Source organism: Molothrus ater, chromosome 4 (assembly GCF_012460135.2).
Source record: "Molothrus ater isolate BHLD 08-10-18 breed brown headed cowbird chromosome 4, BPBGC_Mater_1.1, whole genome shotgun sequence".
NCBI lineage: Eukaryota > Metazoa > Chordata > Aves > Passeriformes > Icteridae > Molothrus > Molothrus ater.
Window position 1 is genome coordinate 66,006,060 of NC_050481.2, and position 18,642 is coordinate 66,024,701.

At 43.1% G+C, this 18,642-nt stretch overlaps 1 protein-coding gene across 5 annotated transcripts in view; it reads left to right on the forward strand.

The window, feature by feature from the left end:
* Positions 1-18,642, forward strand: part of CTBP1 (C-terminal binding protein 1) — a 182,988-nt gene that overhangs the window by 105,501 nt on the left and 58,845 nt on the right. Inside the window, exon 1 of one of the 5 annotated variants that reach the window (XM_036381729.2) lies at positions 11,140-11,325. The exons of the other annotated variants lie outside the window; for them this stretch is intronic. Coding sequence (XP_036237622.1) covers positions 11,286-11,325 — 40 coding nt within the window. The 5' untranslated portion in view covers positions 11,140-11,285. Of the gene's footprint in view, positions 1-11,139; positions 11,326-18,642 lie in introns of those variants that run through there. 5 annotated transcript variants of the gene reach the window in all.

Genomic DNA, 18,642 nt, shown 5'->3' on the forward strand with positions numbered 1-18,642 from the left:
ACCATAATCTAGTATTAGGAAAAATATATTAAAAAAGAATTTAGTAAAACCTCCATAAAGTAGCCTTCCCTTCCAGTAGAGAAAATGGACTTGGAATGTATTTATTAGTATTTGGCTCACTCCTTTGAATCTGAATGTGCATGTACAACTGCTCACAATTAGAATTATTTTTTCTAATGCATCTTTGTGGGTGAGCTTGGTTTCTGGAGAGAGAGATGTTGCATTTAACCATGTAGTGAGTCATATATATATATATATATATATATATAGAGTACAAATTGTTTGGGTCAGAAAGAAGTAGTATACTGTGATATTCTTACATTTCTGGTAGTGTAAGCTGCTCAAAAATCTGTTTTGCAATTATCTTGATTATTTAAGTTCTTTGGATGTCCTTGTGAGAGCAATAGACTGTTCTTTCCAGCTGAAATTATTTAGCTGTTTCTTTCCTCAGTTAATGTAGGGAGAGAAAATCAATATAGAAGATAATATTTTAGCATTAGTTGATCCTAGGGTCTTATTTGATTCCAGCATAGCAGGCTAAGTAGCAAATGCTCTTAGCAATTGTTTCTGTTAGTGGAATTTTGAAAGCACTAAGAGAAATCTTGATCCATGGAGACAGTACAGTAATTCACATTGACATATTTTCCCCATTTGCCACAGGGCAAGTGGAACTATTAATGCTCCTGTGCAAAACCTCTTTTCTCCTTTCCTCTTTTTTTTTTTTTTAAGAGCAGAACAGAAACAGTGTTGATCCTAACAGTGGATTATATGTAAAATTTAGGCTACCCTGCAGCCATCAGAGGGAAAAGATTCAGAAAATTTGCTATCAGTGAATCTTTGCTTTTTTTCTAAATAGACCCCTGTTCCATGAGTATATATATTTATTTATTTACATGGTGGATTTCTGTAGTGTTTCAGATGGTTGTTTTAAGCAAGAAGGCATCTCTGGGGTCAGGGAGCAGGTAGCAGCAATTGTAAAATAAACTGTTTGAATACTGCATGTCCACATGAACTGACTCTAACAATAAAATATTCTCTGAATCCATTCTGTGCTCCACAATGTTCAGTCAGTGCCCAATGGAGACAGCCGTTCCAATCATGTATACACAAGGAATATTTGTTATCCATTGTAGTATTTTGCCTGCAGCTTTGAGAGACCCAATTTTATCTTCCCTTAAGCAGCCAAAATGATGTCAGCATCAGCATGGTACTTTTTTTTCTTTGAGTGTTTCAAGAACCAAGAAATTGAGCTGTTTGTTGATAAATGAAGGTTTATGTAAAATACATATAAATTTAAGCAATTTAACTCAGTGCAGTAAAATGGCCTTTGAAATGAGATTTAAATGTGAGTTCTTGAAAATCTGGTTGGTTAGATGTGCAGAAAATAACAGACAGTTGACTGCTAATAATGTCATAAACAATAATTAGGCTGTGAGGAGCAGTGTATGATAGATGACCAAGTATATATTATATATATCTTCTCAATGTGCATCATCTTGGCTTTATGTTACCAAATTCTGTGTGTGCTATTAGATTAAAACTAGAAAAAATTCCTAGATAAATTGGCAAACAATTTCTTTGGTGTCCTTTCCCTTCCATCATTTCCCTTCCCCCTGCACCCCCTGCTTTTTTTTTTTAAGAGAGCCAAGAGACTAAGCTTAGGTCACAAATGAGATGAGTTTGATGACCTCAGCCTGTGGCCTCTCAGACATCTGTCTACATCTGAAAACATCCATAGATTTTAGTAGAGTTGGAAATCTCTTGTCAGGAAAGATTCAGGAATAGAGTGGGAACACTTAATTCTGCTTGTGATTGTAAAACCTCAAAAAACAAATAAATCATCTCCTTCAGTGCTTGGTATTTAGTAAAAGTTACAGTTATGATGCATAAAAGGAAAAACTTTCAAAATACTCATTGAACCAAAGTAGGGTTGTTTTTCTTTTTCTCCTTCGACTGTTTATTATCTCCATGAATTATTGTTCATTCCTCTCTTGTGATAGTTCTTTCTGATGTGGGCTTCTCTGTGATGTTAATCATAGAGGTGCAGCCTCTGGGAAAGACACAAACTTTAACCTTTCTGGGTCATGGGTCTCGGAAGCCACTTCAGTTAGAGATCAGCACAGTACAGCCATACACAGCATGTTCCCATTTGTTTCCAGGTCTTTCAGGAAAAGAGAATTAATTATTTATACCTTATCTATATACATTTACTTATTATTACAGCTCAGTTGTCTTTAGCTTCCAGTAGTTAATTTAAAGTACATTTTTCCTAAGGTAACTTCATCATCTGTGATATAACTTGCACTGTTCATAAGGCATATCAAATCATTTTAATTACGAACCCAATCTCTTTGCATGGAAGTATTTCCCTTTTTGTCTATGTCTGCTGAACTTTCTTCTTCCTGTGGTGATCTACAAGCCTGTACTGTGATCATTCTTCCAGATACATAAAATAATACAAATTAATAAGAGAGTATTCTGATATCAGTGACTCTTCAGCTGTTCATAGAATTATTCAGGACCAAAGAAACCATAAGAATTGGAAGGAAAAAAATAGGCTTTATATACTTTAAGATCTTCCTTGGAATTATGTGATAAAAATGAAAACTTAAAAATTGTTGATTGCAGATTTTTAATGTTTATTGTGTTACTTGTGATCTTGTAATTCAGATGACACATTAGTGTAGTGAAAAATAATAGTTTGTTACATAAAAGCAGTATAAGATACGCTGCTTCATGAAAAAGACAGCATATGTTAGGAAACCAAGTAATTGTCTTGATGAAATAAATGAGAAAAAAAAAGCAGCAAGATATTCAACATGGTCTGCATTAATTGAAACTGCTTTCAAAAGGAACATAATGTTCCAAGTCCTCTTCTATTCAATAGTCTGTTCCAGGAAATTTACCTTTCAAAACTGTCACAGAATTTATTTTAATGCCATTTGTTTTGCTCTGCAAGCCACTTTCTCTCATTTCCCAGCAGTCCTGGCTCACTGGGGAGGTCCCTCGGGACTGGAGGTTTGCAAACACAACGCCCATCCAGCAGAAGGGCCTGGAGAGGACCTGGGAGCTACAGGCCTGTCAGTCTGGGCTTTATGAAAGGCAGGTCCTGCTGGACCAACCCGATCTCCTTCTGTGACAGGGTGACTCACTCAGGGGAAGGACCTGGACAAGGGGACATGACAAGAGGAAGTGGCCTCAGGTTGTGCCAGGGAGGTTTAGATTGATATTTGGAAAAATTTCTTCATGGAATGGGTGCCCAAGCATTGGAACAGCCTGCCCAGGGCAGTGGTTGAGTCACTGTCCTTGGAGGTATTTAAAAGACATGTAGAGGTGGCACCTGGGGACATGGTGTAATGGTGGCCTCGGCAGTGCTGGGTTAATGGTTGCAGTCAGTGATCTCAAACGATTCTGTGCATAGCTCAGGGTGAAATCTTTGTGGGCTTTCCACAGTGCCATTGTGAATCACAGATGCTGCAGATGCGTCAGCCCAGCCACCTTGGCAATGCCTGCCTGGCACAACAAGAGCTGTGTTTAAAATTGCACCAGTGATCCTGCTGTGTCAAGAGTAATGGTTGTTGTGAGATGATGGAGTTCCCAGAAGACACTTGTAGGACCCGAGTGCTGTGTTGTGCTGTGATACAAATTCAACAAAACATCCCTGTCAGATGGTGTTTTCCTGTGTAGAGGAATTGAACCGTTAAAAAGACAATAATTTAGCAAACATTTCCATGAGATGTGTTCTCTCTGCAGTATCTTCTTCATGTAATATGATAAGGCCTTTGGAAAGTTTATCCATTAATCTTTAAATAATACCATCCTATCACAATGCTCAGTGCTGCCTTAGTCTGTAAGTCAGGGTATTTGGCAGTACAGATCAGCTCAAACAGCAGTAAATCTGTTGATACTGATTATCACCTCTTTGAACCGCCTTTGCTTCTGTACTGAAATTCTGTGTTACATGAATATAAGTAGTGTGATCTTTCTGCTAGGAGAACACACTGCTCTCTCTTTATTCAGCTATACAAAGGGAGTGTTTTCAATATCTTTAATTTTTCTTTTCCACATCACTCTGTAAATCACATAAATTTATGTCCCTTACGGATGGAATTACATCTTGGGGAGTCTTGCATAGGGATAAGTTGCAGTTTACTTTTCAGCTATTCAGTTTTAAGTCTTGAGAATAGGAAGTAAAAGAGCTGCACAAGAGTATTTTGGTTTAATAAAAGCAAAAAGGTGGCTTTCTCAATAACCTCCTATAGACGTTTGTTAGGAAAAGATAAACGTATTAGGAGAAGGTTAAAAATATGTGTCGCCAGGTATATGGAGGCAGAGAACATGGAATGTATTTCTTTGTGTTTTACACATGAAACCTTGCTAGTTTCTTTTTACTGCTCTAAAACCATCGACCATTCACTGTAATGGACTGCCTAGCCTGTATGTTGTTCCGTATGTTGTAAATATGAAATTGATTTTCACTGCCCATCTCTTTGCTTACTGTGATTCTCCACTCTAGATTTCCTGTTTTCTTAGAATGCAAAGATCACTGACATTGGTATTATTTGTACATATTTAATATAATGTTTTTTTTCATTTTGTTTGCAAATTTCTGGATATACTACTTTTTAAATTAAATTAAATAATTTTAATCTCTAGATAGAGCTTGCATGTTTTATTGTTGTCCATTTAATTATCTAGCAGTTATCAGTGGGCAGGTTTTACTCTGTTGAGGCAAATGTGTTCAGGTTTTTTCAATGTGCCAGTCAATGTCTTCTGTTGCTTGTTACAGCTGCTGTGCACAGTGTGGGTTACTGCAGGTACCTGAAGATCTTGACTGATGGGGTGCAGCTGCTGACTGGTGTTGGGGTGCAGCACGATCAGATTTTAATTGCAGGGGGATGTGATCAGTCAGGGGCAGCCAGGGAGGTGCTGTGTGTGTCAGGAGCTGCTGTGGGGATTCACTAGAGGTCACTTTTTGCTCATCTTAGCAGCAGGTGATAGTGGAATGCTGGTAGTGCAGTATTTCATGGTGATACAAAGCAGTGCTCAGTTTGGCAGAGGATGAAATTCAAGCCTGGTAACTTGTCATCATCCTGAGAAAATTTGACAAAGCAAGAGAGTTCATTTCAATGTCATAAATGTACATAATCCCAGTGTGTGGTTGTGCCTAAGGTCCTTTGCAACATATTGACAGTTTCATGTAACACTGTTCTGCTTTTTTCATCCTTTAGTATCGTTGCTGGTTTTTCAGATGGGTAAGACTTGTGCTAAGTTTCAGACAAAACTCTCTAGCTAAATTCTTAGTGAGATGTGGCTTTGATTTCATATGTGTTTAGTTTTTCTTGAGGGCATCCTCAGTCTTGTGGTGTGTGTTTGAAACAAGGAAGTATGATGCTTTTTATGCCACCTAGTGAATGAATGACAGTCACAAATGCAAATATAATTGTTTGGGAACTTGAAAACTATCTCTGATACAACTTCTGCTTTTTTCCCTGGCTACTTGTTGTACATGTTTGATAAAAATAAGATGCCAAGTGTGTTAGAACTCAAGAGGAGGTGGAGGATAGTAGAGTGCAAATGACACAGCAGCTCAGTAAGGCAGCCCCAGTAGCAAGTTCACTCAGGACATCCACGGGTTCTGTTTAGGCCATTGGATGGTTCATTATTCTCCATATTACCTGTGAAATTGCCACTGCCAAGCAGGTTATTGAATCTACCACAGACTCGTGGGTTTTGATCCCCTCAGTTGGCCTTAATATGTAGATCTCATTTTTTTTTTGCATGCAGAATGCAGCATCATAAAGAGTATCTGGTTCTCATTATAATTCTAAAGAGACAGTCAGATTTCATAACTATTCTGCATAGGCCAGAGCCTACTTCCCTAAATCATCTAAAAAATAGCACTTTGCTTCATGACCAGGCCCAGACTGATTTAAAACTTGAGAAGTAAATTACTACTCAATAATCTAGTTCTATAAAAGTAAATGCAGAATGTTGTTACACTGGTTCATTATGTTGAAAGCATAGTGCATTATAATTTTTAATGGAATGTGAGTGTAATATCTTCTAAATGCCTTCTTTAACACTTTGGGAGACAACTGGATCTGTGGTCTCCCACACAACTGAGGGATTCCCACTGTCCACAGAATTTTGTTAGTAGCTAAATGTAAATTTTTAAGATTTCATTAATAGCAGGACCCTCAGCTATGCCAGTTACATGGTTTGAATGAGCAAGATTTCAGACAGGTGAGGAGGAGAAAACCTTCCCAGGGTCACTAACCCATTTTTTGTCCTTTCATGTTAATTGGCTGCTCATTCCTGGGAACACAGATTGTGCTGCTTCTCCTTTACCTCATCCAATGTCAAATCCCCAAAGAAGCCCTGCCAGCGCAGAAGGGAGAGAGCCATATGGGGCAGGTTGCAATTGTTCCTTCAGGTCTGGATTTATTCCACTGTGAACAGATGGACAATGGCTGACATCCACTAATGGTTCTTGATAGGTTTCTTCTGCTGTTCATCTCTGTCTTCTTTTTCTCTTCAGCCACAACACAGACCATCCTGGAGATGGTCTGGTAACTCCCCCTGACTAGATGGAAAATAGTATGTCTTGTTTCATGACAACAAGAAAATGCAGAGGATTTAATTTGACCCTGGGTTCTTATGTTTTTAGCACTTGTATGAAGAGGGTGAGAACAAGAAGAATATCCCTTAGACACTTAATACAGATAACATCAGAAGAGAGAGGTTTTTTTGTGTTCAGTGGCTTGAAGGGAATTTATTCATCCATTCATCCAGCTCACTACAAGCTTTTTCACTCTGTATTTCCAGCATAGACCTAGTAGAGCTGTTCCAATCTGAGAAAGGAGCAATGCACATTTGGCATTTCAAAAATGACTTTGAATGTTTGACACAGCTGAACTTCTTGTTCATTAAGTGGAACTTTAATCTACTACTTTCATCCTTCACCTTCTTTCTAACAGATGAAGGTCCTCTATTTTATTTCATGCTTGCAATGACTGCAATTTCTTAAAGATGAGGTGGTTCTCTTTAGTCAATTATTCTTTTTTTCCCATTTTCCCCTCAAAACCTGAAGATTTTTCTCCAAAATGACTTTCACATGAACCAGAAAGCATTAACTTCTTGCAGTGGGAAGTTGCACAGAGGGGAAGTTATAACTAAAAAAAAAAGAAGCTGTAATTGAAATACGCAATTGCAAAATCAAAGTAGGCTGATCTCTCTGTGTGTTATATAAACAAATGCGTCTCAGGATCTAAGTGAAGGAATTAAGGAAATATTTAAATCCAAACAAAGTTTTCTTTCCAAGTTTTAAATAAATTGAATTGACTTAGTTTGATTATACATTTAAACAATCTATTTTAGGATAAAGGTTAAATGTTGGGCCCTCTTTATCCAACCATTCTTTTCTTCTGACATAAATCTCTCCTAGGATCTCATAACAGCATCTGCAAGATTTACTGTTGACAAAAGTTAAGATATTCCATTGAAACATAATCTTGCATTTTGATATTAAAAATGCATAAAGGTCTTTAATTTATGGCTTTAAAAACTGTTACAATGAATGACGTCTGTTTGATAACAAAGCAAAATCATGCATGAAAGAACCAGCACTCACGGCTGTGACAAACTAAAGAAAATCTGTAAGCACACAATAGCAGTATCTTTGTGTAAGAGAATTGTCAAACCTCACTATACACTTCAGAAAACATTCCACATGTATCTTAGGGGGTAAGACAGCAAAACTTCCTCTTTCACTATCTTCAAAGTCACAGCTGCTAAAGATAGTGTGCCCTAGTGCACCGAATTTGTGAAAGCCCAAGGTCATGCCCTTATGGTTGCCCATTCTGAGGGGAATAAAACTTGTACTTAAATTATACATGTGGCTGTTAACAGATACACTTAAAACAATGTATTTGCTCTGCAGCACATGTGCTCCTCCAGCTGACTCATAAGAAGCCAAGAAACAGTTTGGGGGCTTTGAAAAATGCCATAATTCTTAGTGCAGGGCACAGAAGACACTCAGCTGTGTTACACTGCTGTTGAAAGAAGAGATTGCAGTAACAGCAGTGCCCAAATGCAGTAAGAGGATGGGGATTGTTAGGCTTTGTGAAAGATGTATTGTAGCCCTGTAAGCCACGGTGTAAAAGTTGTGAAGATGACAACTGAGTGTGAGGTGATCAGAGACTGCTGGAGAAAGCAAAATGGGTGGGGGAAACCAGAGGCTTGGCTGAAGTCAGCTCTTCTGCTGCTGGATTTTCTCATGTCCAGTCCAAAACTAGGCCACTGACAGCCATGCAAGGGAGGGGGGCTGAATTTGGGGAAGTTTTCTGAGGCAGAAAGAGCACTGCATTGTGTTCTGAAGGGAAACTTCCATTTTGCTTGAGTTATTTCATGTTCTTTTCCATCCTGAGAGTCTGCATAGTTTATTCTGTAGAGCAGGTGCCTCGTGGCAGCTGTCGAGCAGGGTGCAGAGACCTTTTGGCTGGGGCTTTGGGGTCAGATAACCTCTTTCCTTCAGCAGGTGCAGCTGGGCTTGCTGCTGCTGCTGGAGGGAGCGCTCTTGGTCCGGTCAGCATCAGCTGAGGATCCAGCCCAGGATGTTTTCCCCAGGAAGCATGAACTAGTGATGGGTGTGCCAGGTGGACCTGAGCCCCGTGTTACCTACAGCGTGTGTATTTGTTAGGTCTGTGTACAATCAGAAAAGGAAAAAGAGCAAGCATATGAATCCCTTCACGAAGTAGCGTAGAGAATACCAAACTGCAGTATTAATAACCTCCTGTTATTGAATCCTCCATCTGTTCATCATGCCAACTTATCCTCACTTAGAGCACTCCCCTTGTCATAATATTTTGCGCCACACTCCCCTCCCTCCCCGAAGCAGCAGTTCCAGTTTAGATCTAAACATTTGCCCAGTCATGTAACCCCACTGAGGACATGGTCTCAGTGCCTGGATCTGTTTATGTCTATTAAAAAATGCAACTGAATTCTTAATTTCATTTTTGATTTTTTCCTTTTCCTCTAGTAATTTCTTTTTTTCTGGAGATTTTCATATCCATATTGGTATTCACAGATATTTCTCTTGTGGTTTAAGCGTGTTTGACCCCCCTAATGCTCATTCCTGATACTTTGCCACATGGCAACTGAAGCAGTGAGGGAGAAAAAAAATAATTATTTTCTCCTTAGAGCTTTGATATGTATGTGTTTTTATATTTTGCTAACATCTATAAATGGCAATAAAGTGGTTAGCCACTTTAAAGTGATTAAACCCAAATTTATTTATACAAACCCCACATGAGGCGCTTGGCTAGATGCTGCCCTAGTGATGCACAGTGAGAATTTAGGGAAGCTGTTCTTTGAGGGATGTCTGAGACGTCTGTGCTGAGCCACAAAAGGCTTTCCCAGGAACACAGGAGGAAAATGAAGATAAATCAGAGGCTGCATAAACTTGTCCTGGGAGCTACCTCCCAATCCCGGTGGATAATCCCATGAAAGGGACACACTACCTGGGAAATGATGGGGGAAAACAAGTTTTTAGGGAGCTGGAGCCAAGCTGCTGAAGGCTGCCTGTTATGCTAAAATCCTTGAGTTGTGCCCTGAGCGGATTCCTGAAATCCACACAACTCAGAGGCTGAAACCACCCTTCATAACCTCTGGGTTCAAATATTTCCCTCATAGGCAAACCAACTCCCAAAAAACCCCGGGGAAAAATCGACAGCCCTGTCCGTTCTCCCAGTGAATTGCTCTTGTTTGCTACCCAGGAGTGTCTGTCTTTATCCGAGAGGGTCCGGGTCCCTGAGGGATGCCGGGGCCGTTTGCTGACAGGAAACGATCGTTTTATTTCTGGAAAAACCCAGAGAAGAGACGTTCGCTGCCGGGCTGGGCTGGGCTGTGGGTGGGGACGGACGAGCGAGCGGCCGCGGCTCCGCTTCCCGCCCGCGGCTGGCAAGGAGGAAGGGGCAGCTGTGCCAGTAGAGCGAAAGTTTCTGGGAGGGTTGGAGCGGAGCTCCGGGCGCTCTGGAGAAAAAAAGCCGCGGGGCAGAAGGCGGCAGGGCCATGGCGGCCGCCGCTCCCTCACCGCGCCTGGGCGGGGCCGCCGTCAGCCGACCCAGCGGCCGCGGGGGCGCCGCCACCACTTTGGTTCGCGTCGGCCGCCGCCGCCGCTGTTCGGGCGGGGAGGGCATGGCGGGCGCGGGGTGACCCCGAGGGACCGCGGCCACGTGGGCGCGATGGGAGCGTTCCCGTGGGGAAGAAATCGGCCTTGGATTCATTGACTTTGGGCAATTCGCTGCTCTTTCCCTAAGAGCTGCCCTCGCTCGCGGCGGTTCCGACCCTGCGGAGACCGCGGGGTTAGTTCAGGGGCTCTTCAGGGCGGATCAGGGGAGCTGCAGGAGGCACTGACCCTTACCGGGAGCAAAATTACAGCGTTATGGCTTGATTTGTTTTCATTCCTGTTAGTTCGTGAGGGAAAAGCCTTAGCCAGATCACAAATACAGCGAAACACCAGAAGTGCTGATATTTGGGGATGGCAGGAACGGGCAGAAAGTGATGGGCAGAAGTTCTACCTGAACGTGCGGGGGAACTTCTTTGCTGTGCAGTGACTGCACACGGAATACATTGCACAGAGAGGGTGTGGAGTTTCCCTCCCTGGAGATCTTCCAGACCCGTCTGGACTCAATCCTGAGCCGCGCGCTCTGGGAAAACCTCGTTTGACCAGGGAGGTAGGACTCGATGACCCGCTGTGATCCCTTCCAAAATGACCCATTCCGTGACTCTGTGAACGCAGTCGGCGTTAACTTTGCCGAAGTTTGAACAAAACAGAACAAAACCAAACAAAGCAGTGGCGACATCGCGTCCCAGGGCAGGTCCCGGTTTCGCTGCGCGCGGCCGAGCCAGCCTCGCCCGCCCCGCTGTCTCGTTCGTCTCGGAGCCCGCCTAGAACCAAGAGATCGAGCCTGGGGGGCGCGGCGGCGGCGGCGGCGGCAGCGGCCGCTCCCCCCCACGCCCCCCCCCCCCTCCGCCCCACCCCGCCCCTCCCTCCCTCCCTCCCGCGGGGGCGGGCGGGCGCGCGTGCGCGCGGCGGTGGCGGGGACGCGCCCGGCGGCGGGGGCGCGCACCGAGGCGCCGCTCAGTTCGGGGGCGCCCACGGAGCGGCCGCCATATGCCGCGGCTGCCGCGGCGGCTCCGAGCGGCGCTGCCCCCCGGCATCCTCCTCGTCCTCACCGTCCTCCTCCTCCCCGCGGCGGGCGCGGACGGAGCGCGGCGCCTCCATGGGAAGTTCGCACCTCCTGAACAAGGGCTTGCCTCTAGGTAACCATCCGGCCTGCTCGCCGCGGTGCGGGGCGGGCGGGGAGCGGGGCGGAGGGGGGGACACACACGAGCGGCCGCCGCTGCCGCCGCGCTTTGTGTGCCCGTCACCGCCGCTCCGGGCCCCGCCGCGGGCTGCGGGGCTGCCCTGGCGGCCGCAGCGCCGGCGCAACTTTGCCCGGTGGCCGCTTTTTGAGGTTGGGTGAAAACATAAAGGGAAATAAAAACGAGAGGCGGAGGGGCGGGGGTTTCGAGTCCTCCCGAAGTATCGAACTCCAAGGGCGCTGAAGCTGCGCCCCAGAGGGCTCTGGGGTGTTGGTTCCGCCAGGGCAGCTCTGGGGTGTTGGGTTCTCTAGGGCAGCTTTGGGGTGTTGGGTCCCTCACGGGAGCTTTGGGGTGTTGGGTCTGCCACGGGAGCTTTGGGGTGTTGGGGTATTGCCCTGGCAGCTTTGGGGTGTTGGGTTCTCTAGGGCAGCTTTGGGGTGTTGGGTTCTCTAGGGCAGCTTTGGGGTGTTGGGTTCTCTAGGGCAGCTTTGGGGTGTTGGGTTTCGCTCGTGGGGTGAGCGGTGCCGGCTCCGAGCTGCGGGAAAGCTGGGCCGGTGTTTGGATAAACAGGAAGTTTAAAAGCGGCGTTTTATTGCTGTAAAAAAGTGCTTAAGGCCTGGCTGGTGGGATGGTTTTGGCAGAGCTGCGGACGGGTTGTGTGTCAGAGGTAAGGCTATTCACCCTAAATCTCAATTTCTCTGTTTCTTTTATTCCCTTACTTTTTTTTTTTTTTTTTGAAGCCTACGTTTATGGTGTTGTTTTTAAGGTAACATGAATAATATGCACAGGGTGATGCCTCCAGGATTGCCGGGCATAAATTGTCATGTTAATCTGAAGGTGATTTTTTTTTCTTGCCCCCAGACATAAGGAGACAGAATGTCGATTCTGTTTATAAACATTATCATTCTGTAAGCAAATGTTACCAAAAGAAGGCTACAAAGCATAGAATAAGCCTGTTTACAGTGCAGATATGAGTCAGACTGCTATGCTGCTTTGTTTTCCTCTAAAAATTAAATTCAAAAGTCAGGATTTAAGTCATAGAACCGAGCTGGACAGAATAATGGTAGAAAATATTGTTAGCAGTGCTGGTTTTTAAAATCTCACCTGTTGTAAGTTAAATTGAACAATTTCACAGAGCCTTATATTTTAGTAAGTGTTGTCCTTATGAGGAAGACTATTTGCTTTTAGGCCATGTTAGAGCAGCTAAAGATAATCATCCCTTTAGCCTCATTGAAAATAATGAGGCCTAATAAACTGAAGTGAGTGTGTACTTTCTTTTCCAGTAAATTAAAATTAACTGTCATATTTGTGATGTGTGTACGTGTTTCAAGACCATTGCACTGATTCCTCCTCCAGGGTCTTAAAAGATGTAAATATTCTTACTTAGTATTCCAGCCCCTTGGCAAGTAGCCTGATGCCCTTATTAAAATATTTTAAATCTCATTATTCTGTCCCACTAGGATGGGAGCAAGAAAATGCTAAGAAAAATAAAACATTCTTTAATAATTTCATATTGACATTGCATTAAATAATACTTTGAAAATCTCTTTCTTTTATAAAAAAGAAGGGTTAAAAAGCTGAGTATAAATTAGACTGCCAGCAGAAAGATAATTGTCCAGTGCATCTCTTTGTTCTGTGCTCTTATCTGTTTTATCTATTTTTAGCTGTGCGTTGGTGAAGCAGGCATGTAAAATTAGCAGCCCAAACTGCTAACTTGAGTGTCTTTTGTAATGTTGCTCTTTATTGACCCCCAAAGGCAGCAAGATTTCAATATTGGAATTCCTTAATGTTTGGCAGATAGCATCCTCTTCAGTTTATTACTATGTCAGCCATCCCCAGAGTGAGGTAGTGACAAAGTATTTTGCCCATTGGCAATTCATTGGAGTATTTCAAACCAAAAGGGAACAAATAACCCTCTGCCCCCAACCTGCCTCTTTTCCAGCCTGGACAAGAAATGGGTGTTTATGAGGTGGCTGCAATTGATAAACAGATGAGAGAAAGCGGGGGAATTAAATTGTTCCCTCATTTTTGTCATTGTTAATATAGAATAATACTTGGGATGTGAATTTAGCTTCTCTGTGTTTGTTTGATGGCATTGAGGGTGTAAATTGATGCAGAGTCGGGGGTGTGTTCTCTGTCTTTCTGTAAACACCCCCCATACCCCCCAAATAACAGAGATTCAGTGTTTCTCCATCAGGGACTGTGTTGTTTCATTACTGACCTGGCAAATAAAATAGTAGTAATCCCGAGATATGCTGTAGTCATGCTCAGTAGAAGAGTTTAGTCAATGAAACTGCTATTTTGGAATGAAACTCCTCCAGTCACCTTTGTGAATTTTGCAGTTGAGTGTTGTCATATGTGGTTAAGGAATAGCTGGAGCATGCAGCTTCTGAGAACACAGTACACTATGTGTAGAAACGTAAATATTGTATATGCTGTGATACTCTGACATCCTGTGGAGTTCTGATAGCATGATAAAACAAATTACAGGTGCCCTTATGCTTGTCAGTTTGGTTACCTCTTGACTTGTCCTTCTGCATCATAAAGATAAAAAAGGGTCTGCCCTTTGTTAGAAATGTGTGATCCTTCAATTTATTAATCTCTCCATTTCTGAGAGCTATTGTTTTATTTGCAGTGTAAACAGAGTGGGTTGCAGCTCTTAGCCAAAAGCGTGATCCGAGAGATTAGGATTGGGCTGCACACTGAAGTGCTATCGTGCACATACAGTAGTGCACTTGCCAACGTTTTGAAACATAAAGTCAATCCCTTGTTATCAAATAAGAACATCTACTGTAGATCACTGACTAGGCTGGGTCATCCCTTTTGGGGAGAAAACTGACGTTCTCCCCAAGTACCTTATTTCACGTAGATACTGTAAATATTTAAAAAAAAGTAAAAAAGCTTATTTTACTAGAAAGCAATTTGAACAGCAGTGAGTGTGTACAAAGGCACAGATTTTAATGTCATTTAAGCAAAGATGCTGAGAAGCAACATGATTTTTAATTCTCTTATCTGAAATACAGTGGTATTTCACATAAGAGAATTAAAACTTGAAACTGCTGATGTTTTGGACTAAAAGTTCTTGTTGCCATTTTGTTTTGACTTATGTGCCATGCATTTGTACAACTGTATTTCTTGAAGCTTATCTGGAGCACTTGGGCTGCTCGTGTGTGAGACCTGCCTTTAAGAGTAGTAGTCAGGTTTTTGCCTCCCAGGCCAGCTGGGAACATTGATGAGGTGATACTCCAGCATGTGTCAAGCTTTCAAATCCCAGAGCAGTTGGCAGTGCAGCAGTGTAGCAGCCTCCTCTGAGGCTCCCTCACCTCCTGCCCCCATAATTATTTATTTAGTGTGAGAGTAGAGATGAAGTTACACTTTTAATACGTGTCCTAAAATTTAAGGTGAGGATAAAAGTTGTAGTACAGAGCCCTTTAGCCTTAGTTCCTTAGCTGCACGTGCTTTTTCACTCCCAGACAGAGAAGCAATGGATTTACAGCTCAGGAAAACAAATTCCCAGCTGTAGTTTTGGGTCTCTTTCTCCCCTGTTGCCTCAAGAGCAAAGATGATGATTCATTTTAGTCTATGAATTGATCAGGAAAACATGCGTTGCAGATAAATCTAAAATTAACGTTTCCTGCTGAAATGTAACCCTTTGCTCCCTCACCAGTATTCCTCCGGGAGAGCTGGAGAAATGCGGCGGCACTTCCAGTTGTGGTTTAGGATCTCTGAGCTGTGATTAGGACAGGATCTCTGCCAGTTTAGGTTAGGAGCTGTGATTAGGACAGGATCTTTTCCAGTGCACAGCAATCCTCAGCCCATCTCCCCAAATGATTAACATGGTCAGGAGTGTTTTGGGAATCTGGCAGCATCCGAGTGTTGGCTGACTGAAACTGGTGTGTGGCCTTGTGTGCTGTGGGGAGGGGAAATGGAGTGAGAATCCCAAATTGTTCATGACACAAAAAAGGTGCTGGGAGTCCCCAGATTAGACTCATTTTTGGTGCTTTTGGAGCCCTTTGATGTTCAGCTTTGGTTTGGTGGTTGAAGTGGGTAAAAACTTCAGATTGTTTTTGAACATGACCCAAGACCTCTCTGGTTCCTTGAGGAACAGAATGCAGTCCCTGGGCTCCTCTAATTTCTGCCACCCAGTAGCTGCAATCTGTGGTGTGTCAGGATGGGAGGATCTGGATTCCCCAGCCCTACCCTCAGGCTCTGCCTGCTGAAAACAGCCCAGGGGTGCATGCCTGCCTTAACCTGGGTCTTTACCCCTATGGGTGTTCCAGCAGTAATGAAATAATAATAATAAAAAAAATAAATCACACGGTAAATTTAAATGCCAAATAAAAAAAGTTGCTCTAAAAAAAACCTTTCCTGAAAAACATCTGTGCCTTAGATGAATAGGTTAATTGTTTTTTGATGTGCAAAAAAAAAGTGTTTATGTTTGCTATAGCAGAATGAGAAATTAATTTTTGAGGAAGATTATGAATTAGCTTGTTCTCTCTTCTGGAATATTTTTGTCACTTCATTTCAAACATATAATGTTTCCTATATTATTATTCTATTTACTAATTATCCAGTTTGTTTCTAATCAACATAATTGAAATGTTTGATTTTTTTTTTCTTTGAATTAAGTGTAGCTAATACAATAGCATGTTTCATGCTGGTATTTATTTTGGATGACTTTTGCTTATCCTTGCATTTTCATTTTTTTTTTTTTTTATATCTGCGTTTTTCAAGGGGCTTTTAGAGGAACTTCTTTGCAGTATACTTTCCAGGGTAGTCAGCCAGAAGGGATCCTATGCAGAAAGCAGAAAAAGCTGGGACTGGGGACAATTGTTCAGCTAATTCTCTAATTCTGAAGTTGAGGTATTAATAGAAAGCTTTCATTTCTGTTGCATATGAATCCTTTGTTGTTTCAGTATTAAAGCACGAGGCAATGTGATTATATAATTTTGCTTTATGTGAGGTATTTCAAGGCATATTTTAATAGTTCTATTTACAGGTCAGTGGATGTCCCTTATCCCTGCCTAAACCCCCCTTCAGCGGGTTGTGTCACCACCAGCAAAGTTACATAAGCCTGCAGTGAAAGTTGTTCACGCTTTCTGCCTGTGTGCCAGAGCTCACCACGTTACCCCTCCTCTCCTTTTGGTCTATTTAGGGGAGCTCTGATGCCAACTCAAAAAAAAAAAAAAAAAAAGGAAGCAAGGAAACATTTCTTACTTGACTTGAGTCACAGTTCCAGATTGCTGTGTGCAGTCCAGACTCTGTATTGTTGGATGTGCTCTAACAGTCTTCCTGAACAGCACCAGTATTACTTGATAGATTCCATCTTCTGCTGTGGGACACAGACACACCCTGTCATGAGGTGGGTGGGAGTTCTGTCCTGGCAGGATGTGCTAAGCTTTAATAGCAATGAATTCTCACACTGCCGTGCAGAACATGACAAGAGCACAACTTCTGCTGCCTTTCAGAGCAGGCGTTGCTTTGGCACCTTCTGTGCTTGGTTCACGTGTGACCTTCTGAGGTGAGAAGTGTCTGCAGTGGGGGAAGCCCCCAGTGGACAGCCCAGCGTTGTGCACATTTACCTGAACGTGTCTGGGGCTGTGCAGAAGGGACTAGACCCTCACCCACAGGTTGTTGGGCAGTCAGGGCAGGGTCTAAGCACAGCAGAGAGTGATTTGGGAAAGCTGAGCTCTTGGGCAGCAGAAGAGAGTGGTCATGCTTTCAGTTTTGCTCATGGCAGAGCCCCTGGAAGCTGGGCTCGCTGCTGTTGCTGCTGCCATGTGGCAGATTGTTCTTCTCTCCCACCCTCCAAACATGATCAATAGGAAAATTAGCCCATGGCTGCCATGTGATGACAGCAGGAATGGCAAGTGGGAGTCTCCGAGGCTGTCCCTGCTGCGTTCCCATCGAGCTGTGTTCCTGTCCTCTGGCAGGAGCGTGCACTGTGTGCCTGGCCAGGCAGGGCAGTGGCCACTGGGCTGTCCTGCAGCGTGCTCAGACAGTGCACTGGCCAGGCAGAGCTCAGAAAAGAGCCAGGAGAGAAGCAGCACTGCAGGGGATTTTCATCATCTGCTGCTACACATAGATTTTTTTCACTCTGCAAAATGTCATCATAGCACTTGGATGAGTCAGAAGTTGGGAGAATGAGCCAGAAAGGAGCTGTACCAGGATGTGTGCTCTCCAGTTGGATTGGGCTGATGTGCAGGAGGGTTTGTAGGAAGAGAGAACTGCCCCAGGGAGCTCTTAGTCAGACTTAGAGACAACAGTCAGGGGGCTGACAGACGGTAATGACTGTGCCATTGATGCACATCCCTGTACCTTTAATTTATAATTGCAAAGTTTCCATCGGCTTCTGTGGTATTTTTACCTGAATATGAATTTTCAGAATTGACCTTCTATTTTAAGCCAAACAGTCCAAAATTGATGGTGCTTTTTGCATATTTGCAGCACTCTCAATCCTGCAAGGAAAATGTATGGCTTAGCAGAAGCAGTTGTGTGGAGCAGTTCATCATAATTCCCAGATGAGTCAAATTTCATTAGATGGTTGCAGCCAGTTTCTCTCTTGCCGAGTGCGTAGCTTCAGTCTTTGCAGAGTCATGCAGGACAAAAGTGTTTAGCAGAGATAACCACAAGCCAGTCTCCAAACTCTTAAACTGATACTTAAATATTTTTTCACTTTAATGTGTTGTACCAGATATGTTAAACTGTTTATTTTCAACCGGGTAATGAGCGTTTTCACATTTGTGGTCTACCAACCATCTTAATGTGTGTCTGGTGCTTCAGTGAACAGCATTAATGTGTATCACAGCCTTTCTCATGTCGTTGATTTTCCCATCATATAATCAGGGTTACTGAGATGTGATCTTGAGTAATTCAGTATTCTGTGTGTGGTGTTCCCATGCTGGCTGGAGCTGGGCAGCTAATTCCATTTTAACACATTATTTTTTGACTAAGAAAGGTCATTAAGGTGCTGATCAAAGCCACTGCAGCATTTTAGGTTTTATTTTTGTCCCCACCAAATTCTCTCCTGCATACTGTGTCTGCATACTGTCTATGCTGGTTGTGCTTTTTTCTCAGCCTGTCCCGTGCCAGGATTATTGTCTTTCATTTCTGCTACCAGCAGAAAGTCTTGTTCATTTTGGTTGGCTTGTGTTAGCTTTCAGGACCCTTTAAGATAAAACATATTTAATATCAATTTTTAGTACCTCCATAAACTAGTTACTTGCACCTAAAGGACTTACTGCCTTCACCCTCAATCAAGATTGGCAGTGAATA